The sequence below is a fragment of the Saimiri boliviensis genome, chromosome 3 (assembly GCF_048565385.1).
Source record: "Saimiri boliviensis isolate mSaiBol1 chromosome 3, mSaiBol1.pri, whole genome shotgun sequence".
NCBI classification, from domain to species: Eukaryota; Metazoa; Chordata; class Mammalia; order Primates; family Cebidae; genus Saimiri; species Saimiri boliviensis.
The window spans coordinates 148,227,880-148,253,668 of record NC_133451.1 but is presented as its reverse complement, the minus strand read 5'-3'; the positions used below and the strand labels follow the sequence as shown (position 1 = coordinate 148,253,668).

The 25,789-nt window shown below is 37.1% G+C and overlaps 1 protein-coding gene across 2 annotated transcripts in view; it reads right to left on the bottom strand.

The window, feature by feature from the left end:
- Nucleotides 1-25,789, bottom strand: part of RNF150 (ring finger protein 150) — a 276,189-nt gene that overhangs the window by 91,984 nt on the left and 158,416 nt on the right. For both annotated transcript variants that reach the window (XM_003928023.3, XM_074396885.1), the window contains exon 2: nt 6,686-6,936. In XM_003928023.3, coding sequence (XP_003928072.1) covers nt 6,686-6,936 — 251 coding nt within the window. The remainder of the gene's footprint in view (nt 1-6,685; nt 6,937-25,789) is intronic.

The window sequence follows — 25,789 nt, the reverse complement described above, 5'->3', positions numbered from 1 at the left end:
GCTTGGTCTCTGCAAATCAGCCTCCTTGTTTCACCTCCCTCAGAGTGTCATTGTGTCAAGGTGTGAGGCAAGGAGAGAATAATTTCAGATAGTAATAAGAACTGGGAAGAAGAGAAACTAACATAAAATGCTATGATTGCAGGAGAGAGGCTGGGGTAGAGGTGAGGCCATATTGGAGTATCTCAGGCTCAGGTTCTAGAGCTCTTCTGTGATATACTCTCTCCAAGTGAGCTCATCCTGTCCTGATAGTTTAAATGTCATCTGTATTCTGATGATCCCCACATTGGTGCCCCCAGCCCTGTCTTCTTTCCTGAGCTCCAGACTTACACATCACAATACCTACATGGCATCTCTGCTTCCATATCTAAAAGGCTTCTAAACTTACCATTGTCAAGCCCAAATTCTTGATACTCCAGCCCATTGGACCTCTTCTTTTTTTCGTCTTTTCTGTTCCAGTAAATGCCATGAGAGTTGACCTAAATGTGTCCTTGATTCCTTTCCTTCTCTCACACATATGGTAACCACAGAACATATCATCTAAACTGGAACAATTCTGAGAGTAAATTGGGGCATTATCAATAATTAGGTTGTGTGGTATTGTCACATATAGTACGGACTATCTATATTTTGGTCTTCATCCCAGTTTCCAGCTAGAACTCCTAAAATCCTTGTAATTTCTAAAGTAATGGGAGTGATGAAGGTGAAAGGGCAGTGTTTGTAATTCATAAGAAACCCTTTTCAAGCACACCTGAGTTTATGTTAATGTGGTGACTTTGGAAGGCTCCTAAGAAAAAGGTCTGGTTGCAGGGGGAACTAATCTTGTGATTAGAGGATGGGAATTTTCAGACTCCCTCACTCCTACCCATGCCCTCAGCTGAAGGCTGAGTTGATCACCAATGGCCAATAACTTAATCAATCATGCCTATATGATGAAACCTCAATAAAAACCAAAAGGGTAGGGTTCAGAGAGCTTTTCCCTAACTCTGGAGTAAAGATGGAAGATCCCATTTTGTTTCAAATTGTGTCAATAGAGCTAAAAGGCCATATGTAGACTAAACTACATGTGAGGTATGTAAGAATTGAGCTATTTACTATTGGGCAGGAGGAGGTGAGGAATATAGTTTCCAAGAATTGCTTTATCCATAAAATGTGACTCATTTAACAAGCCTCTAATAACATATCACACATATTTTCTCATTCATTCCTCATATCAAGCCTATGGGACTGGCTTTACATGTGGAGAAGCCTAGGCATAGAAAGGTGAAGTAACTTGTGCAAAGTCACACCACTGGGAATTATCAGAGCAAATATTTGAATCCAGACCCATCTGACTCCAAAGTTGGTATCTTTAGCTATTGCCCTACACCAGATTTAACTTGATATAACTGCTTTAGGAAACATGACACACTGCCAAATCTTCCTCTCCACTTTTAGTTGTAGCCCTTATTCTCCATGTTGCCATCTAAAAGATCTTGCTGGGAGGCTTCTGATGTGAAGAACATTTAGCAAATCTTACTTCATGAGAAACTGCATTGAAATGGTCTTCTCCAGGTACACGTGACATGAAAGTGGCCATGATTATGTAAGATGCTGGTGACTTTGTTTTAATTGTGATCTGCACAAAGCCAAGCCAGAGACTGAGGTGCTTATCTGGCTAATTCAAGGTCAGTCTCTCTTTCATATATCTGAATGATTAGATACTTGGACAATGTACCATAAATGCCTTTGATATTCCATTTCAGGCTGTGAGCCTTCATCTAACCTGAAAGTCACTCTTTCTGAAGGCTAATGCCTTAATAAAAATAAATGGCTTAAGTTAACCTGATGCTTATTATAGCTATGGCCTGCACAGTTATAACTTTGTGTTGAGGAGTGGAATACTGACCATTAAAGGAGAAATATTTTTCTAAGGGAAATCATATGTTATTTCCATCCATCAAAGGGCTAAAGTATAGTGTCCATTTCATCAGGAAGGAGTGTTAACTTTTAACATGATCACAATTCACTGAGTGACCCTATGGTAACATCCTATAATTCAAGGCAAGTTAATAAAATGGGAGGAGAATAAAAACTTAAACCCCATGAACCACTTTCATACTATCACCTTTCAACTTGTTTTTCATATACCTCACAGTATGCACATGTCTAGATACACATGCAAGCTAGATCTACCTGTAAAAAGTAGCAGTGATTGAAGTCATTACTCAACTAATTCAAGCTTAATATTTCACCCCATTTCAACTGCTTAAAAACTGCTTGAATTATTCACAGGCCCAAAAATATAGGAATACCATTTCTAATATCATTGTCTGATTAACATATCTCTCTCTCTCCACACACACACACACACACACACACACACACACACACAAAATCAGCTAATTCCAGTGCTATTTAAAATGCTTAAGTGCAGTGCTACCCAAAAAGACTTTCTGCAATGATGAAAATATCCTATATCTGCACTGCCATATATTGGCCACATGAAATATGGCTAGTAACTGAAGAACAAAATTTTAAATTTTATTTTATTACAATTGATTTAAATAGCCACACATGAATAGTGACTACCATGTTGGAAACCTCAGCTCTATATTATAGATAATGGATAAAAGTTTGCAAATTCTTCTTAAAAGACAGTATAATCATTATCTAAACATGATAAAAATGTAAACTATGAACAGATTTCATATATGAATATAAAGGCAAAAAATAAATTATATAATAAATATAACACTAGCAAATATAATCTCACACGCATTAGAGGAATAGCATATACTAGAAATTCTGGATGGTTCATAATGGAAATCTATTAATATCATCCATTTATTTTTACAGATCTAAAGAGAAAACTTAGACTAGGCCATTGGATAGGCATTTGTTAAATCAAAAATCCATTCTTGATTAAAAAACTCTTAACGAGATAGGACTAAGTTGACACTTCTGACATTATATATTTTACAACATGATAAAATATATCTCAACCTGGAAGACTACATCGGGAAATAATAAAACAGAGAAATGATAAAAACAATTCCATTAAATTGAGGATGTTCCTATTAAATACACAAGGAAGAGAAATACGTTCACTGTAACCACAATTACTTTAGTTTATTCTGGAGATTCCAACCAATGAAATTAGATAACAGAAAAAAGGATGTCTAACATTTGAAAGAGGTAAGTTATCCTTGATTGTGGGCATTATTAATATAGTTCTGAAATACTAATATAAATAATCACAAATACTACAAAGTAGCGGTTAAGAGCACGGACTCTGGAGTCCTGCTGCTGGTTCAATTGCTGGCTCTATTAGTAAGCAGCAGTGTGAACTTGGGCAAATACTTAAACTCTCTGTGCTCACTTCCAACTCTGTAAAATGAGGACCATAAAATTATTTATTATGGGATTACTATCTTTTAAAGTGAAAGTAGGTAAATATAAAGAGAGAGTGAGAGAGCTCTTAGAACATGCCTGTAGCATATAATAAATTTTTATATAAAATAAAAACATTATTATGATTACGATGATAACAATGAGGGCATTAATAATATATAAAAATACCACAATCTAAACTTTCAAATATGAAAAAAAGAATTTAAATTAGCAACATAATGATTAAATATCTAGACATAAACTGAAGAAAAATGCACAATATTAATAAATACTGAAAAATTCTACTGGCAATAAAAAGAAGAGTTGAATAGAGGAAAACATATTATACTTGAATAGGAAGACTCAACATCATAAGGTTACAGATTTCCCCTAAATTATCCTATAAGTTTAAAAACTCATATAATGATTCTAAGTTCATACAAAAATAAACATAAAAAGAGTAAAAATAGAGCAATAAAGGAAGACAGCATGAACAGCCAGGAGACATTATAACTCTAGAATTCGAAAAACAATATAGTGATGGGATATGAATTGAGAGCTAGAAAAATGGTACAGTTTAGAGTGTACAGAAATAGAAGCAAGTATATATGGGTATTTAACATATGTTAAATCGGGATACTGCATATGCGGGGAAGATTATTTAATAAATGCCAGTTATAAAAATGGTAGGCCATCTAAAAAAAAATAATGTTAGTTCTCTACTTCATTCTTTACACTGAAATAAGTTCTCTGCAGATTAAAGATTTAATGACAAAAAATAAATTTAAAAAGTCGAGGGTGAAAACATGAATGCTCTTCAGTAGTCTTGGGATATAGAAAATCTTATCATTGAAATAACAAAACCACTATGAGATCACACCTCACACCTGTTAGGATGGCTTATCATCCAAAAAACAAGAGCTAACAAGTGTTGGTGAGGGTATGGAGAAAAAGGAATTCTAGTACATAATTGGTGGGAATGTAGATGGGTGTAGCCATTATGGAAAACCAGTATGGAAGTTCCTTAAGAAATAAAAAACAGAACTACCATTTATGATTTGCCAATCCCTCTTCTGAGTATACACTTAAAAGAGATAAAATCACCACCTTGGAAAGATAGCCACACTCACATGTTAATTGTGGCATTATTCACAATAATCAAGATAGGGAAGGAACCTAAGTGTCCCTGTGTCCATTGAAGGACACACAGATAAAGAAAATGTATACATACACATATACAATGGATTATTATGATTTACCCTCAGAAAAGGAGATCCTGATATTTGCCACAACATGGGTAGGCCTGGAAGACATCATGTTAAGTGAAATAAGCAAGACACAGAAAGAAAAATACTGAGTGGTCTCACCTATACATGGAATCTAACTTTTAAGAAAGGTCAAATATCCAGAGATAGAGATAAAACCAGTGGTTACTGGGATGGGGGAGCGGAGCGAAAATAGGGGAGACTTAGGTCAAGGGATACAAAGTAGCAGAATGAGGGATGAGCAAGTCTAGAGATCTAATGCACAATGACTACAGCCAAAAAATTGTATCATATTAGAAATTTCTTCTAAATAAGTAGATTTTACCTGCTCTTGTCACCAAAAAACTATGTGAGACAATAGATATGTCAACTTGCTTTACCATTTTACTGTCTATATGACTCCCAAAACCTTGTGTTGTAAACTTCAATTATACATAACATTTTTTTTTAAAAGATTAATACGCCAGGTGCAGTGGGTCATGCCTGTAATCCCAGCACTTTGAGAGGCCTAGGTAGGCAGATCACTTGAGGTCAGGGGTTCGAGACCAACCTGGCCAACATAGTGAAACACTGTCTTTACTGGAAATACAAAAATTAGCCAGGTGTAGTGGCACATGCCTGTAATCTTAGCTACTCAGGAGGCTGAGGCATGAGAATCTCTTGAACCCAGAGGCTAAAGTTGCAGTCAGCTGAGATTGTGCCACCGGACTCCAGCCTGGGTGACCGAGTGAGTGAGAGTCCATCTCAAGAAAAAAGATAGTAAATGTAGCTCTGTAAAAACCAAAAATTTCTGTATGGCAAGAAGAACCACAGATAAAACCAAAGATAATGACAAGCTGGGGGTGAGGGTGGGGAGCTGAATTCTATCCTACAAAAAAGGGTTAATTTCCTTGACTAATGAAGAGTTTATACACATTAATAAGAAAATGACTGACAACTCAATGGAAAAGAAGTCAAATAATAAAAGTAGATACTTCACCAAAAATACTCACTTTTTCTATTGTACTGAAAAAGATGTTCAACGTTACTTGTAATAAGAAAAATGTGGTACCATTTTAAACTTAGCAAATCACTAACAACAAAAAAGCTATAACATTCTTTTGGTAAGGATATGGGAAAACAGTAATTTTCATATACAGCTGGTTAAAGTATAAATTGGTTCAATATTTTTTGGCAGACAATGTGGCTGTATCTATCATAATCTAAAATGTATATGTCATTGCCCTAGCAACTAAACTTCCAGGATTTACTTTGTAGATACACTTACAAATGTACTAAGTGTCATGTGTACATGTTTTCTTAAGAAGAAAAAACATGTCCTCAATAGGTACTGGTTAAATAGATGTGACACATACAGACAATGAAATGCTATGCAGTCATTAGAAATGAGAAGGAAGCTGGGCTTATGTGTCGATGTGAATTAATCTGCAAGATGATGTGAGAGAGAAGGGTACAGAGTTAAGTGTGCTATTATTTGTTGTTGTTGTTTTTAAAATATATGGGCATATGTATTTATAAGTGCATAGACTATCCCTGGAAGAGATTCTGGGGAGAGGAACTGGGTAGCTGAGAGACACACACGGGAAGGCAATTACTTTTCTTTATACCCCATGTGATACTTTTTGCATATTGTACCATGTGTATATCTGGTATGTTTAATGGCTATTTAAAATAGCTTTTAGTATTAACTCCCTTTTTTTTCCCTTCTGTTCACAAGGAGGAAATCTGGGCTCTTTCAAATTATATTCACACTGTTAGCACTTTCTTTTGTTCCCCTCATTATGTGCATAAATAAATGTCAAAAACATAAGCAATGGGAACGTAGGACAAATCACCTCCATTTTACACAATATAGTAAAACATCGTAATAGGTATATTTGGAAAATATCTGAAAAATGACACAGCAAATGTTAACGGTGCTTATCTCGAGTGGGGGTATTTTGGTTTTGAGCTTGGTATTTTCTGTCATGTTCAAAGTTGTTTATACGATAGTATATAACATATTTGTAATGATTTTTAAAAGTTTTTTTTTTTAACTATTTGCTACTCACCTGGTTCCTATCCCTGGCATTTGCATATCGAAACCTCTGGATGTAATAAAAGACGAGCCATGCGAGGGAAATGATCATCAGGACAATGAAGGAGATGGAGACAAACACAACCGAAGTGCGGCTCACATATTTCTGCAAGTTCCGGGTTCCGATGGTGATGTACATCGTCACAGTGATGTTTCTTTCCAGCAGGCTTACTATCTCCTTCCCTTTTGGCTCAGGAATCATTATGGCCACTATGTCTTCTACACCTGTGGTGAGAGGGGCAGGAAGGGGCAATAAAGGTTAGGGGATAAGATGGGGAGGATCCCAGTGAGATGTGTAGTAACCATAACACGCAATCAAAAAAGGACACTACCTTTGAGAATTCTGTGCCAGGCTATGAAGACCTAATAGTTAGAAACCAAGTTAAATTTTATCTTTGTCAGCAACCTAGCTTTCTTCCACCACTGTTTTATATGTGAAAAAAAAACCTAAAATGCATTCATGATTTTAGTACCAATGAAGTCATGATCAGGCTATGCTCTTTTCAACTCTCCAAAGCATTGACCACAGGTCGGGTAATGGTGGATCCTTCCCAACAAGCCCCGTTTACAATTCTATGTTGCATTCCACAGATCCCCTGAGGAAGGGGATGGGACTTTGCATTCCATGACAAAAGGATAAAATGTCCCGTATTATGTCACCTGAGAGCTCTGTTTCCCCCGTATAGACACTATGAATATTCAACTATATATTTCTGTATATTATTTCCAAGCAATTTTCTCCTATAGTGAGTACTCAAGCAATCAAAAAGGAGCATTTCTTAAATAGCTCTAATATGATTTGCCAGCATGAAATTATGGTGCCGGAACTATTTTCTGCTTATTTTACCTAATTCAATGGAAACATCATGTTTCCAATGAACCATGTACCAAGCAAAGGGAAGTGTGGTGCAATGTTTCCATTGAATCACAAATCACATACCAAGCAAAGAGAAGATGAAAGCAGTACAGAGAATTCCAGGATTGTTACACTTCCCCTCTTAAATACTCCCACCACAACAGCCCCAGTTATTGGACAGCTTGGAGCAAGAGTGGCGTTTTTTGGGGCCCACTTATATATATATATGTATATATGTCATTGCCTTTACACATCATGACATTGTGTGAAGTGAATCCTCTTAGTGGGGAGTTCTGGAGCCCCTAAGGGGTTCTTCAGTAATATCAAACCAGATTCAAATGAACTAACCCAGCATTGTCATCATGGCTGATACACAGAGGAAAATATTAATTGCATTAGGGTATGTTCAGGAATCACCCCAATTCAAATCCATGAAGAAAGATGCAAGATGATTAGGGTACAGAGATTTTTTTTTTGTGGGGGGGGGGACGGGATCTTGGAGTTATTTATGAAGCTTTGGATGTCCAGAAATGCACAAGCTTTACATTTTTTTTTTTTTTTGAGATGCTTTCTTGCTCTGTTACCTCGCATCCACATGGAAATATCCCATTACCTGGAGTGAATACAAATTAAAGGGAAGAAATCTGCAACTGGGATGTTGTCAATTCAGAGCAAAATTAAACTCCAGTATAGCTCCTTAACACTGGCTGTATTCACATGTTGAGGTGAATTAGATGGAACTACCAGATTACATTTGCTCAGGCTGTTGCAAGTTTCTTAGAATGTTACTTAGGGCTTTCCTTTGACCTTGATCTCTATGCAGGTTTTCAATCTTAAATTCCTTGATGACATTTCACTTAGGCTGAACAAATACTTTAAAATTACATATTAAAGTGTCTGTGTATGCTACATCAATTACATGTTTAAAAGATTTCTAAAACGTTTGCAAATCCAATTATAAAATCATAAAGCCACAGAGTAGGTTTGTCTGTTATTTCTGGGAATAACTGACACTGGTGGCTCGATTTTCAACTCTGAAGAATTTACTGGCAATTCTGATGCGCCTTTTCCTTTTTACTTTGGTTAATGGCTGCAAGTGGTTTGAGGTTGTGTGGGGGATTAAGGCTGCTGGAAGGTTTTATCTCTAAAGAAACATGATCTTTGTATACTGTACCAATCTGGCCTAGTGGGCTCATCATGGTGCTGCAGCTATTTAGAGTTATGGAAGTAATGGCAGAATCATGATTTTTCATTTCATTTATTCCCTTATTTACATTCTTTTGGAATGTTTAATTAAAGTTCTAGAAGTACATTTTTTTTTCAGGATGGGATCATGGGGTTATTTATGAGGTTTTGTATGTTCAGAAATGCACAAGTTTTATATATGTATTAAAGGGAAGAAATTTAATATATACTGAATTAAAGGGAAGAAATTTAATATATATTTAATTCAATATATATTAAATTAAAGGGAAGAAATTCGAGACTGCATCTTGAACACACACATATATATGTATTTGAGATGCAGTCTTGCTTTGTTGCCCAGGTTGGAGTGCAGTGGCATGATCTTGACTCACTGCAACCTCTGTCTCCCAGGTTCAAACAATTCTTGTGTCTCTGCCTCCCAAGTAGCTGGAACCATAGGCATGCACCATCATGCCTGGCTAATCTTTGTATTTTTAGTAGAGACAGAGTTTCACCATATTTATGGCCAGGCTGGTCTCAAACTCCTGACCTCAAGTGATCCAACTGCCTTGGCCTCCCCAAGTGCTGGAATTATAGGCGTGAGCCACCATGCCCAGCCTTACATATTTTTTAGTAGTCAGATTTCACTAATATATTCCTTTATGGCTTCCAGTTTTGATATTCTGTTCAGAAACCTCTTTTCCACTCAAGATTATAGAAATAGTTATCTAAAATAGCTTCTCAAAACCTTACAGCTTTATTTTTTACATGTAAATCTTGGAACAACCTATGATTTAATAACAATATTTATTGAATTCTTATGATGTGATAAGCAGAAAGAAGGACGATTAGGATACAATTTCCCCCACAATTTCCCCCCCGCCTAAATTGTCAGATATGTTTGGGTCAATTTTGCACTTTTTTGCTCTTGTGAGGTTTACCTATCTTTTGCTGAACCTGTACCAGGCTGTTTTAGTTGTACAACTTTTAACATATGTACTATCTGGTAGCCTAACTCTTCCTTCACGATTTCCCCCCTACAATACTCCTATTATTTACTGATACTTAGAAAACTGGAGTCTAACAGAGTTGGCTTCTGGAACTGGGCAGCTTGTTTTAAACCCCAGTTCAGCATTTTAAAAATAGGCAACGAAATTTTGGATCTCCACAAAGCTTTAAACTACTTATCATCCATTTTCACGGACCTGAGAAAATACTTTCTCTTCCTGTAAGGTAAAGTATAATTAGCTATTTTAAAGCATTTATTTTAAACTTCAGTGCTTACGCTGCTTGCATGTGTTGTTGTGCCACTGCTGTACCCTCATGACATACAACATCCACTCAGAAAGACAAACAGTGCAAATGGCAGTGTGAAGGGCCTGGTTCATCTGGACTTCAACCTTATTCATTTTCAATATTCATAATACATTTCTAGAATTCATCATGTAAAAACAGATGGAATTCTGGGAGATTTATCTGGTGTGCTTTAGTCTATTGTGCATGGTAAAAAGCGATACTAGGGATATATATTTATCCTAATAGAAACAGTCACTAAGAATTTAGGTATCAAGAGTGTCCAAAAAAATCATACATAGCAAAGTGGATTTAGATGAATTATCGTATTCTGATCAATGCACAAAATCCAAGGCAAAGTGCTCCTCCAGGATCTAAACTGTTCACCTGAGGTATGTGCACTGATATGAGTATCAAATTCCCTGATCTTTGTTTCGTTTTGGAATGTGTAGCTATAGTGTCAGGGAGAAGCCAGCAGGTATAGTAGGATATAACTGCCTTGCTTCTGTGGGTGTGTGTGAGGCAGGGAAGAAGAGAAATGGGTGGGGTTGGGGGAGTGGTGCAAGCCCAGCACAATGATCTCAGAGTTCAATGCTGCCTTAAGTAGCTACTACATATCTATGACATTCCAAGACTCAGGGAAGAGAAGTTAACAAATAGCTATTTGGTGTGGGAAAACCCACAAAGCTCCTGCTATTTGGGGAATTCTATTTACTACTACACAAAGTGCCTCTTTTTGCAAAATTGTATCAGCCTAGTATCTATTTTCCTCCCAAAGGCACTTTATACTTATGAGTGGTGAGAGGTTGCTATCATGTCATTATTGTGTGCTCTGGAAAAGCTCTACAGTCCAGGGAGAAAACATGTGACCAGGACACACATGACCTGGCTGCCAGACAACAGCAGGAGCATCCTGTATTTTTGGTTCTTCCTTTTCCCATGAGAGTGGTCCACTGCCAGGATCTAATTTAGTAAATGCAGATAAATAAGGAATCAAAACAGAAGTTCACAAGGCCAAAGAATGTTTAATAACCAGGAAAGCCTTTCCTTGTAAATTCAAGCCAGGTTGTTTAGACACTGTATTAACAAAATATCTAGAATACCATTTCACAAAGCCTGGAGTTCCATTCTTCCCTGGGACCCTGGAAGATGATGGCATCTCTCCCGGAGTTCATTTGATCAAAAGTCTTTTATCAACCTCCTGTATTCTTTTCTCTCCACTAATCTTTACTTCAGTGTCAGTCTCATTGTTGGCCTTCTAGAATTTAGGTGACAATAAAAACCCTTATACTGTCCCATTTGTAGATAGTTTCTATTTGTACACTTAATATCTACTTTTTCAAAAATAGTCCTTTCTTGATAATCATCTATCCTCAAGAGAGATAGTTATGAAATTATTTTAAAAACTGCAAACTACCACATAAATGTAAAGTATTACCATTTTCTGCATCAACAAGTATATTTTTAATAAACATACATGCAAAAATTCTAGATACGGCACTCACAAACAGAATCCAAGGATACAGTAAAAAAACCTTCATGACCAAGTTGGGTTTAGGAATGTGAAGATGATTGAATATTAGAAAATATATTAATATATTTTAGTACATTAACAAATTAAAGGAAGAAGGCATATAATTATCTTGCATAGCTAGTTGTCCTCCAATATTTGGCCTTTCTTCCTTCTACAGTATTAATGTTTTAGCTAGGCATAGGCTGTCCAGTAAAAAGGCTCCCCTGCAGCTGGATGTGGCTATGTGATTAGTATTTGGTCATCGTGGTATGAGTATAGATGATGCTTGTCTCTCCAGGAACTTATCCACAAAAGGACTGGGTATGTGCTATCCAGGTCCCTTCTCTCCCTTCCTTTTGACTTCAGATGGAGAGAGATGAGTGGCCAGATTTGTAGAGAAGGAACCCATTTGTTGAGGAGTGAACTCATTCCGGATTCTTTTTATGAGTAACAAAAGGAAATTTGTTTAATGTGATAATGAGTATCATTGAGAAATATTGCATTAAATGGGGTAAAAGCATTACAAGTTTTTCAGTTAAAATCGTGTAAAAGACAGGATGAGCCAATATTGTAAGAAGTTAATTCTCGGTGCAAAGAGACAAAGAAATTGAACAGCTAAGTCTTGGAAAGAAAGAATACTCACTATCATTATTTGGGGTATCACATGACCACGTATGAAAGCCAGTGTAATTCAGTTATTGAAATTGGAAGACCATTCAGGCCTCTTCTCAGAAGTTACAGAGGGGAATCCATATTGACAAATGCAGACTATACCTCCCTACCATCTCTACTGCCTGATATAAACAGGAAAAAAAAGTGAGGAGAATATTTAAATATATACAATTTAATTTTATCAATTATATGTCAGTAGAGCTAGAAAAAAGTGAAAAAACTGAAAAGAAATTATTCAATAGCATTAAAATAATTGATAATTCTTAGTAAAATTATTGATAACTGATAATGATGACTACCAAGGTAACATGGTAAAAATGCCTATAATGTCCTTTTTCACTACAGAGTGAAAAAGTCCCTACCATAGGTTTTTACGGGGACAAGTATGAGCTGGACTAAAAAGGAAAGTAGAGAAATAAAAACAACTTATTAAAAGAAAAATTAGAAGATGTTTCATTAAAACACAAGATTCAAAATTAACATACAAAAATGAAGAGCTTCCAATATACCAGTAATTCTTAATGAGAAAATGCAATGAAAACAGTGATCTATACATAACAGCAGCAGACATCATGAAACATCTAAGAATAAACTTAACAAACTTTGGCCCTAGGTGAAGAAAACCAAATAAAAAAGTTTCTCTGAAAGACGTAAAAAATGTCTAAAGAAGCTGATTTTGTTTTTAACCCAACGGCTATTTACATATGTAGTAAATGTGTGATTTTTAAAGTTATCCATTTGTAATAATAATTATTTTTATTGTTACACTATGGTCAAGGAAGCTAGCCTTTTGAAATTGGTTCTTAATCACCATTTTTGGGGGGGTAAGTGTTCTATCTATACTCAAAAATATTGCGTTTTCTCTCTTGGGTATATAAATCTTATTAAGCTTATTAATTGTATTTGTCTAATTTTTGCTTAATTTTGTCTGATCAGTATGTTAAAATGTCTAATACAACTGTTGATAGATCTATTTCTCTCTGAAGTTCTGTCAGTTGTTGCTCAATATATTTTGAGCTTGAATAGTTAACTACAGATGAATTTATGATGGTTATATCTGCTCACATTATTGTTGTTAAGAGGTCTGATACTGTGATTCTTGTTTGAAAATGATCTGGTCAGGTGCAGTGGCTCATGCCTGTAATCCCAACACTTTGGGAGGCCAAGGCAGGTGGATCACCTGAGGTCTGGAGTTCGAGACCAGCTAATCAACATGGTGAAACCCCATCTGTACTAAAAATCCAAAAAAAAAAAAAAAAAAAAAAAAAAAAATGGCTGGGCGTGGTGGTGCATCCCTGTAATCCCAGCTACTTGGGAGGCTGAGGTAGGAGAATTGCTTGAACCTGAAAGGTAGAGGTTGCAGTGAGCTGAGATTGTGCCACTGCACTCCAGCCTGGGAAAAAGAGAGCAAAAATCTGTCTCAAAAAAAAAAAAAAATCTATTCTTCCTTCTGTAACCTGTTGGAACTATATTGTCCCATACTCCGACATTCTTAAATGTCACAATGTCTACTTATGAGAGAACTCAGTTATTTTAGTGATACATATACATTTTCAATCTGAGGTACTTCATTTTATATTTAATTCTGAAACAAACATTTTGCTTCACATTTCATTAAAGTATTTCCTCCTAGATTTTTTTTTTCCTCTCCTGTGATTCTTACCCTGTTGAGGTAGCACTTCCTCTTCTTCCTCTGTATTTCTTATACCCTTCCCATTTGGAAAAAACAAAAACAAAAACAAAAAACAAACATGTATTCTGAAATAATTATAGACTAATAAGAAGTGGTAAAAACAGCTGGGCGTGGTGGCTCACACCTGTAATCCCAGCACTTTGAGAGGCTGAGGCAGGCAGATCACCTGAGGTCAGGAGTTTAAGACCAGCCTGACCAACATGGTGAAATTTCGTTTCTACTAAAAATACAAAAATTAGCCAGACATGGTGGCGCATGCCTGTAATCCCAGCTACTTGGGAGGCTGAGGCAGGAGAATCGCTTGAACCACTGCACTCCAACCTGGGTGACAAAGTGAGACTCTGTCTCAAAAAACAGAAGAGGTAAAAACAGTACACAGAGGTCTTATGAGCCAGTCTCTCAGCTTCTTCTGATACTGTCATCTTACCTAATTATAGTGCATTATCAAAAGAGGAAATTGGCAGAATATAATTAGCTAATTAGGGAATTTATTTGGACTTCACCAGCTTTTGTATATATAAAATTTTTAAATTTTTGTGTTTAATTCTATGAAATTTTATCACATATATAGAACCATATAACTACTAACACAATTAAGACATTGACATATTCCACCATAACGAAGAAATTCCCTCACTCTCTGCTTTTCCTTCCCTAAGCCTTCTATATGAATTTTTTCAGTTCTAGAACATTATATAAATGGAATCACATGGTATATGACCCTCTAGATTGGCTTTTTCTCACTCAGCATAATGTCCTTATCATCCATCCAAGCATGTATTGGTAATTCATTCCTTTTGACTTCTGAGTATATTCCACGGTAGAGAATGTAGTACACGTTATAAATTATTCACCAATTGATAGATGTATGATTACCAGTTTTTAGATATTACAAATAAAGCTGCTATGAAAATTAATATACAAGTTTTTGGATGAATATAAATTTTTATATTTCTGGGATAAATGCAAAGGAGTATAACTGCTAGCTTGTATGGTAGTTGAATGTTTGGTTTTCTAAGAAACTGACAAACTGTTTTCCAGAGTGGCTGTATCATTTTACATTCCCACCAGCAATGTATGAATGATCCAATTTCCCAGCCTCCTGGTCAGATTTGATATTACCACTATTTTATTTTAGCCATCCTGAGAGGTGTACAGTGGTATTGCATTATGTGTTTACAATATGTCTTTATTCATTCTGGCTGACTTACGAAGTAATTTTTCAAGCTGACCTTCCAGCTCATAAAGTTGTCTTTAATTGTATCCATTTATATTTTATCTCATTTTTTGGTGCTCTTTGTTTAAACTACAGTTGACCCTTGATCACATGGGCTTGAACTGCGTGGGTCCACTAATACATGGTTTTTTTTTTTCAATGCATATAATTGGCCCTTTGATCTGAAACAAAATGTGGATAGAAAATGCAGAATTTGAGGCTGGGCATGGGGACTAAAACCTGTAATTCCAGCACTTTGGGAGGCCAAGGTGGGAGGACCACTTCTGTTCAGGAGTTCAAGATCAGTCTGGACAAGAGGGCAAAACCCTGCCTCTACAAAAAATACAAATTTAGCTGGGTGTGGTGGCACAAATCCTATAGTTCCAGGTACTTGGGAGGCTGATGTGGGAGGATGACTTGAACCCAGTAGGTTGAGTCTGCAATGAGCCATGAGTGTGCCATTGCAATCCAGGCTGAGTGATAGAGCAAGATCCGGTCTCAGAAAAACAAAAAGAGAAAACACAGTATTTGCAGGATTTAAAACCCATCTACAGGAAGGGCAACTTTTTGGGGATTCTGCAGAGCCGACTGTGGGACTTGAGTTTGTGCAGATTTTGGTATCTGCTGATGGTCCTGGAACCAATCCCCAGGGAAGATGGAGGGAAGACTGTATTGTAGTTTTCACACTAAATATTTCCCATTGTGTGTGTATATGTTTTATAAAACAACTTCTAGTTTCTGTTGCATAGAATCTTCCTTTAATATTTGTGGTCCATTTTTAAACTATTCTTTCTCAGGTGGCATCTACTTATTTTGTATTATCTTTAATAATGGTGGGATTCTTCAGTTGTCTTGATAACTTGCTGATGAGCTCATATTTCCCTGATAGAACTGGTTTCTCTGTCTGGTCCTATTTTCTAGTGAAAATCAAGGTGGAGGTCTTCGTCTTGCTCCTTCTGAAGATCCAGAACAGAGTTGAGTAAGTTTAGACAGCCCCAAGCACCAAGAAATAACCAATGGGCCTTCCCACGAGGGCAGGCTTTCTGCAGTATTACTGGCTTCTCACCCTCCTCTCAGATGAGGCATTGCTGAAGTTCCTGCTTTCAATGTCATTCACCCAGATCCTTGTTTGATCATTGAATCCAACATAACTTCCTTTGCCAAATCCTTCCTTTGCTACTCTTAGGAATTTAAGCCTCTGGTTAACAAATTCCCTAACAGCCCTGGTCTCAGAATAATCCCATCACTTCCTTGATTCATTACTTTCTTGCTTTGATTGATTTGGCTGTCCTATAAAGACACTGATTTCTCTGCATTATGATGAAGGAAAGAATTTTTAAAATTAAATTTTTTATTAATCCACATTCATTCCACATACCTCAGCGCCAGAAGATGGTTTGCTGAGTGCGCTCTATCTTGCACCTTCAGATTGTTACCTCTTAGCCCCATCACATCCTCCTGCAAAAGCCACTCATCTTTTGAGATTCTCTTCACATGGATTTACAACCCTATCCCCTCTCTCCTTGCTACCATTTGCCAACCTCCTGTTATCTCTTCTTTCCCCACTTTAGCTTCTGGCTCACAATATTCATCCTCCTCAGATCAGAATCTCAGTGTTTGCAAGGATGACCCAGCTAGTACTCGGGCCTCTCCATTGCTTGCTCCTCTCTTCCTCATTGACCTTTGCCTCCATTGCTCCCCAGATGCATATTCCCATTGTTGTATCCTTGACCTTGTCACCACTAGAAAGTGCACCACCTCTGGAATGCTGACTTCAAAGATGTCATTTTTCCAGTGCCACTTCCTCTTCTTCCAGATCTCTTTGCTCAGTTATGCCCACCCCATTACCTACCTCTACTTTCCATCCATCAGCCCTCTCCTGGCCTCCTTTTTCTCCTTACCAGCCCACATTACATGGCCCATTGTTATAAACTCTTCTTAAAAAACTCTTGGCTCCCCTGTACTTCTATTTCTCCATGGAACCCGCCCTATAAAATTTGCGTTTTCTATGCTTCCACCTCATTATGTGAACATTGCTAAGAGGAAAATCTCACAAGTCACCTTTTTTTTTCACTTGAAATTTATGATCACTATCCTCAGATGAACACCTGCTATCACCCAGCTTTCCTCTATTTTGTACTCACTCCCACTTTGTCCAAATGATGACCTCATACCTTTATGTTTCTCCGGGAACCTCCCACACCCCCTCCCACCCACATTCTAAATCAGTGATGTTACCACAAGAAGTCATTGAGAAAAAATACCCACAAGAGGCAAATATCCTGTCCTATTATTAAATGAGATAATTCACAATGAATCACTTGGCACAGGGCCTTCCATATAGAACCCACTAAATAGATGTTAACTTTTATTAGTACCATTACTGTTGTCTTACCACTGCCAGATACACAAATCAGCCTGCATCTGTGCCTCCATCTCTTGTTACAATTCAGTACAATTGCCCTCCACTATAATGACCTAATCCAATCAACATTATTCCTTCACCTATCACAGTCATTACCAATCAGGTAGGGGCAGGGCACATGAGAATTTTATCTAAGTTATAAGGAAAGCAAAGGCCTTCTTTTGGTCTTACACAGGAGCATCTGTGAGGCTATGTTGTGAGAGTCATTTTCAATCCATGAGGAGAAAAGACTAAGAATAGAGCTGGCAGTGAAGGAGGAGAGCCATAAATAACATGATGACATGATTTGAGCCTTGATCAAGCCACATCTGAAGTCAGTCTACTTTTGGGTTTTGCAGTTATTTTGCTAAAAGTGGTTTGGTTTGAGTTTTCTGCCCTTTGCGCCAATATTGTATAACCAGGTAGTAATACACACCCACACACCCACACACCCACCCACCCACCCACACACACACACACACACACACACACAAGTGAATCCAGGTCTTCTGAATTCCCAACCACAGTCACTGAACCTCTCAATATACTCCCATGCAATTTCTTAGGTGGTCTATAATTTAACTTTAATCAACTTACTTGAATTTACATTCAAATTCACTGTTAGTGTTTTCATATATTTCAGAAAAGAATATCCATATTATGCTAAATTATTGCTATCTGTCTTGCATACACAATTCCAAAGTCATCCTAAACCATGAATAAGCAGTCATTCTCTATGGCTCCAAAGTATGTTTTACCAGCTTTTCTAACCTAGGGAGAAGTCAGTACTATTCTGAAATATATATCTTTTCTGAAACTCATGGTATTACCATACTTGTTGAAGATGGGAAGTGTGTTGTCTGGAAGACAGTATTTGTCTGAACAATAAAAATACTTCTCAAGGGATAAAAACTTAAATTCACAGTAGGATTAATTTAGGAGTTGGAAAATTTATCATTCAGGAATCAAACTGATAACTTGTAGAGCCAACCAATTGACTTGATTTCTCCAGAAGACCTCTAAGCTCAAAATATAAAGGCTTATCTAAGTCGCTGAATGAACACTGGTTAATCTGTGCTCCCCCAATACTCTGCTGCCAATTTGAAATATGTCAAATGTTGATGTTCCTGAAGTGCACTGTAATTACACATCAGAGCCTCTTGGTGCAGATTTGTCATTACAGTTACAGCTAACTGTTACGGGATTTAAAAATATTTTTAAAGGAGACGCTAACAATAGCCAATTTTATTTTCTTTAGAATGGTTCTAGTAACGATTAAGACTCATATATAAAATATTTTAAATATTGACTGATGCTAATTCCTCAGTTACACTGGAGGTGATCAGTGACTAATACTATTTTGAAAGTTCGTATACATTCCTATTCTACAACTGTATAGAATTATTTATGAATTTGTAGTAACTCTAGGGCGAGTGATGAATGTAGAATAAGAATTATTGAATGTTGAATGTTGACTTATTACATTATTGAGTGATAAATATAGAATTATTTATGAAATTTGTGATAACTGTATGGGGAGTGATGAATATAGAATAAGGCATTGTATTTAGAGACTTGCCTATGGGATTTTCTTAATATTCAGTAAATCAGTCTTAAAAATAGCTTACTGCTAGTCCTGTGAACATTTCAAATGGTTAAAAATGATATGATAGAGTCCAGGCTGAAATGGAACAAATCACAGAATACTAAATTGATTTTATAATAATTCCATTTTCATTAAAGTTGGTTTCCATTAGAGGAAATAATAACGCTTAAATAACTTTCTGCTTATACATAAAATATTTTAAATTCTAATTTTTGCTTTGACAAAAAACAATATATAGTCATTCTTTGGTGTATGCAAGGAATTGCTTCCAGGACCCTCACATATACCAAAATCTGTCCATACTCAGTAGGCCCATGTTGGCCCTGAGGAACCTGTGTATACAAAAACTTGGCTCTCTGCATATGTAGCTTTCACATCTCAGGAATACTCTATTTTCAATCTGTATTTGGTTGGAAAACAATCTGCATATAAACAGATCAAACCTTGGTTGCTCAAGGTTCCACTGGACATGTAAGTCTCATTAAGGAGCAGACTAATGGAATCACAGGAGACTATGAGAGACCAGAATTTTCCAGCATTTTAATCTTAATAATATCATAAATGAAATTAAATAGCAGAATCATTTACCATAACTTCTAGCTGGGTGACTTTGGAAGATTTATTAAACCTTGAAGCTTCAGGTTCATTATTTCCACAACTCTCATATGAAATGTACCAAATCAAAAGGGCTGAGTAAAGATTAAATGATAGAATGCACACAAAGAAACCTAGAACACAGATTGTATTTAGTAAATATTAACAGTTATTATTACCATCAACATCTATCAAATAAATACTTAAAGCATTGTAGATAGTACGTAACCTGCATTTAGACCAAAAGAGGTAGAGTGGGAAGGAGCACACTAACTTTGGTTTCCAGTGGGGCCCAGGGACAAAGATGAGCTTCTAACAACTGAGAGCACCTACATATTGTAGGGACCTCTGAAAATAACTGGGGACCATGAAGCCCAAGCTGGGCAAGTTGCCATTTCTGCAACATTAAAAGATAAACGTTTTGCCCATTTTGATCAATGAAACAAAACTCTAAGGCAGATGAATGCAAAACCAATCTTCAAAGTAAAAAATCAATAATTGGGTTGGCAATTAATGATTCAATTCATATGATTCTCTTAAAGTAGTGAAAAATAAAAATTGTGTAATTTTTAGTCTGAAAGTCACATAATAAATGAAAACATGCATTTGTGTTTTATTTTGCTTTGAACTACTAGGAAAAAATCACAATGAATCCCCTTTAGGTTATTTCCTTTTTTCTTCTTTTTGACAAGAGTCTCGCTCTATCACCCAGGCTGGAGTGCAGTGGCACAATCTTGGTCACTAATTTTTATATTTTTAGTGAAGACTATAATTTGCCCAGCTAATTTTTATATTTTTAGTGGAGACTAGGTTTCACCATGTTGGCCAGGCTGGTCTCAAATTCCTGACCTCAGATGATCTGCCCACCTTGGCCTCCCAAAGTGCTGGGATTATAGACATGAGCCACCATATGCTCAACCCCCTTTAGGCTATTTAAAATATTAAAATATTTAAATTTAAATTAAAAAATATTAACAATACATGGCAAGAAGACAGAATTACAATTAAAAAACAATCACGGGCCGGGCGCAGTGGCTCAAGTCTGTAATCCCAGCACTTTGGGAGGCCGAGGCGGGTGGATCACGAGGTCAAGAGATCGAGACCATCCTGGTCAACATGGTGAAACCCCGTCTCTACTAAAAATACAAAAAATTAGCTGGGCATGGTGGCACGTGCCTGTAATCCCAGCTACTCAGGAGGCTGAGGCAGGAGAATTGCCTGAACCCAGGAGGCGGAGGTTGCGGTGAGCCGAGATCGCGTCATTGCACTCCAGCCTGGGTAACAAGAGCGAAACTCCGTCTCAAAAAAAAAAAAAAAAAAAAAAAAAAACACCCACAAAAAACAATCACAGTATTATGGATCTAATTAACTTCTAGATCAGGCGTCCCCAAACTTTTTACACAGGGGGCCAGTTCACTGTCCCCCAGATCGTTGGAGAGCTGCCACATACTGTGCTCCTCTCACTGACCACCAATGAAAGAGGTGCCCCTTCCTGAAGTGCAGCGGGGGGTCGGATAAATGGCCTCAGGGGGCCGCATGCGGCCTGTGGGCCGTAGTTTGGGGATGCCTGTTCTAGATAGTTATGATACGCTATAGTTTACCATTGGAATAGGAAAACATAGCTGAAATACCTGATATGGTTTGGCTATATTCCCACCCAAATCTCACCTTGAATTGTAGTTTCCATAATCCCCACGTGTGGTAGGAGGAACTAGGTGGGAAGTAATTGAATCACGGGGGCAGTTTCCCCCATACTATTCTCATGATAGTAAGTTCTCATGAGATCTGATTGTTTTAATGGGGCTTTCCCCTTCGTTCTTCTCCTTCCTGCTGCCATGTGAAGAAGAAAGTGTTTGCTTCCCCTTCTGCATGACTGTAAGTTTCCTGAGGCCTCCCCAGCCCTAGAGAACTGAGCCAGTTAAACCTTTCCTTTAGAAATTACCCAGTCTCAGGCAGTTCTTTATAGAATGTGAGAGCAGACTAATACACATCTCATCTCAAATTTTTTTGGTTTTTGCTTGGCAGAAGTTATTTGGAAATTCCCAGTTTACTGTATAATTACCAAATGTCTCATTACTTTTACTTGCTTAATAATTTCTATGTTTAAGTATCCAACAACTTGTCTTCATCAGTCTTTGAAAGTAGAAGTGAAAGCTCCCTTTATTAAAGGCTCAGATAGGAAAATCCCTTTTTTATGGCCAATTAAAGTTTACTATTTTGGTTACTAGAAGCTGGAAATTCCCACATAGTTTTCCCTATGGGATGATGCATACTATAAATTCAACAAATATTAAGGTTAGTTAAAAGACCAACTACAGGTTGAGTATCCTTATTTGACATGATTGGAACCAGAAGTGTTTCAGATTTTGGAATTGTTCAGATTTTGAAATATTTGCATATACATAATGAGACATCTTGGAGATGAAACCCAACAATAAACTCAAAATTCATTTATGTTTCATATACACTTTATACACCTAGTCTGAAGGTAATTTTATGCAATACTTTCAATAATTTTGTGTATGAGATAAAATTTGTTTACACTAAACTATCAGAAAGCAAATGTGTCACTATCTAGGCCACCCACCTGGACAATCTGTGGTTGTTGGGCATCACCATCATTTCATACTTCGAATTTATATGCTACCAATAAGCAATCATTTCTTAATACTTGTTCACACATAGGTACTTAACAGTAAAAAAAAACATGACATACCATTGATACAGAGAAAAAATAATGTGTTCAGTGTAACTAAGCAGCATAGCAGTATCACCAGAAGCCTGTATCAGCTGTTAAATAGCAGCAACAAACAACAGCAGGATTTTGGTCTCCACCTGTGATGATGGGTTTTGTTTAAAAGATTACAGTGCATTGCATTTTATTTTTTAAGGTGAGACAGAACATCAGAAATAGCTAAGGAATCAGAAAGTAGGTCCTCTAAGGTAGAGGAGGTGTTTGCTGGAAGACTTTTCAAAATGTTTCCTCCAGAGTCATTGGCCTCATTAACAATGTTTTTTTGTGTTAGAAGGCTCTCATTGATTTTTATAAACAAACATAATTTTATCTTCTGTTATGAATGCATGATGCTCTAGTCCTTATTCCTTCAATAAGCCTATCACACGTTTTTCACAATGTCACCTATAGGCACTCTTTCTGTAGTGTTAACATTATCACCATAACTACCATTACAATCACCTTGACTCTGAATCATTTTGGCTATTTCACCATTGGTAAACGAATATACGACAGGAGCCTCATCGATGATAAAAACTTTCTTTTTTTTTCTTTTTTTGAGATGGAGTCTCTGTCACCCAGGCTGGAGTACAGTGGTACGATCTAGGCTCACTGCAACCTCCACCTCCCTGGTTCAAGCAATTCTCCTGCCTCAGCCTCCCGATTAGCTGGGACAACAAGTGCCTGCCACCATCCAGGCTAATTTTTGTATTTTTAGTAGAGATGAGGTTCCACCATATTGACCAGGCTGGACTCACTCCTGACCTTGTGATCCCCCTGCCTCAGCCTCCCAAAGTGCTGGGATTACAGGTGTGAGCCACCACACTGGGTGGCAAAAACTTCTTTGATAGCCACTTCTTCCAACTTACTGATGGCCTCTGAAGACACGTTTTTGTTTTTTTTTTTTTTTGTTTTTTTTTTTTTTGCATATGCAAGGAGGTCTGACATCATCTTTTTCTCACTTGACATATGAAATCCTTCAAAGTCACCACCTTATTCATCATCATCACTGAACAGAGTTTTAGGCCAGAGGTTGTGCCAGGCATGTGCAAATGTATCTTTAGTTACTATGTTCCAAGCATTAGCAATTGCATATATGGCATCCTTTATCCTCTTGAAAACCTTCCACTCTCACACTCTGTTTACTGCTGCTAGTTTGCTGCTCAAGAAAGTGTTTTTATATTTATTCTTCTTTGATGTAGCACCAGTCATGGCTGAATTAATGAAGTAGGTGGCATAAACATATTCTTTTTATTTTTGATGATATTTTTTCAGCTTGAGGATGAGGAGAACAACTGTTAAGGACTAACGAAACCTTGCAGGTCCTCATCCAGTCCAGCTCCTCTGTAGTGAGCATGAGTCACTGGAACAATCAGAGAAACCAGTCAGAAAAGATGTCCCTGGTGATCCATGCCATTTTATTAAAATAACAATGAACTGATGAGAAATTAACACCTTGTAACACTCCTTGAAACATCAAGGACACGAGTCTTTGCCTATCACAGTAAGTTTACAAGTATGCATGCCTGCTGCATTAGCACATCCCAGCAGTTTTTCTGTCCTTAGCATACTCAATATCTGTATAGGCTATTGCATCAGCTGCAGTCAGTGTGTTTCTGGGGCAATAATGCTAAAACTGTGAAGTTTCATCAGCATTATTCGATGTCAACTTCTGGCATCGAATTCTCATCAGTGGTGACCTTGTAAAACTTATCAATGAATTTCTCTGCTGCTTTGTGATCAGCAGAAATTTTATGACCACAAACCTTTAAAAATTTAATGCTATTGCTTTTCTTAAATTTTTGCAATCAGCCTGTTGAATATTACAGTTCTCTAATTTTCAGTTCATTGTGATGGATCTTTGTTCCAGGATCAGCAAACCATTAAGCGGCCAATGTTCACTGTGAAGCTGACAGATCCACTCAGTACATACTCAAAGCTCTTCATTTTTAGCTTTATGCAGTGCTTTTCTATTTTTCATTAACTTTTGTTCATCACTTTCAACACAGAACTTCTGTTTCTTCAGGTCACATGGGGTGGTCATTCTAACACCATACTCTTCTGTAAGACATTTCATATGTAGACTGCCGTCCAGTTTCTTCAACAGCTTGGCTGTCTGTACTATAGATAAGCATAAATTCCTCCTCCATTTTTTTTTTTTTTTTTTTTTTTTTTTTTTTTTTTTTTACCATTGTTATCCATAGAGGTAACTGCAGGTCTTTTTGATATTTTCAACAATATATTTATACCATTGAGCAAAGAATAAGCAAAAATAACACAGTGTGTAATGCCTGTAGGTCTTGGCCTCATGTAGGGCACTGCAGGGAATTTGCCATTGGTAGGTCTGGCCTGCACCTGTGCCATTTTATTACCCTTCCTGGGCATGCTTGTGTGGGGGAATCTAGGCATGTGTGGAAAAGAGATTGAACTTAAAGGGGATGAGAAAGTCTTTTTTTCCTTTGAAGATGGTTAGTTATTTTGTGGGTTGTATAACTGCTTTTTTTTGGGTGGTGGGGGGGATGGAGTCTCACTCTGTTGACCAGGCTGGAGTGCAGCGGCACTTCCCTGGCTCACTAAAGCCTCCGACTCCCAGGCTCAAGTGATTCTCATGCCTCAGCCACTAGAGTAGCTGGAACTACTGGCATGTACTACCATGCCCAGCTAATTTTTGTATTTTTAGTAAAGGCAGGGTTTTGCCACATTGGCCAGACTGGTCTTCAACTCCTGGCCTCAAGTGATATGCCCATCTTAGCCTCCCAAAGTGTTAGAATTACAGGTGTGAGCCCCTGTGCCCAGATGTGTGACTGCATTTTTACTGTGGCCTGTCACATGAGGTCTGGTGTAGAATTTTCCACTTGCGGTTTTACGTCAGTGCTCAAAAATTTTAAATTTTGTATCATTTAGTATTTTGAATATTCAGATTAGGAATATTCAACCTGTATTGATATCTTGAGCAGTGAAATAGCAAAAACGTGATAGAACTTGATGATATACCTTGGCAGACAAAAAATAGGCCTCTAAGAATCAGAGGTCAAGCTCCAAATAAGTAGAAAACACTACATATCCTTTGGCTTGATACAAAAATTCTTGGGAAGAGTTCTGATAAACATTGGTATTAAAAGGTTTTAGACTAATATATAAGTGAACAGAGTCTATACATCTTCTTGGTCTTTATTCTCTCTAAGTATTTTCAGAGCAGGCAGAATTGGATGCATTTTAGGAGGATTGCAAGTCTAGGATGGGAAGAAGAGGTCAACAGCTGAGTTTGTATTTTGAAAAAGTCACAAAGGTCTGAAACATACCTTCCTGTCC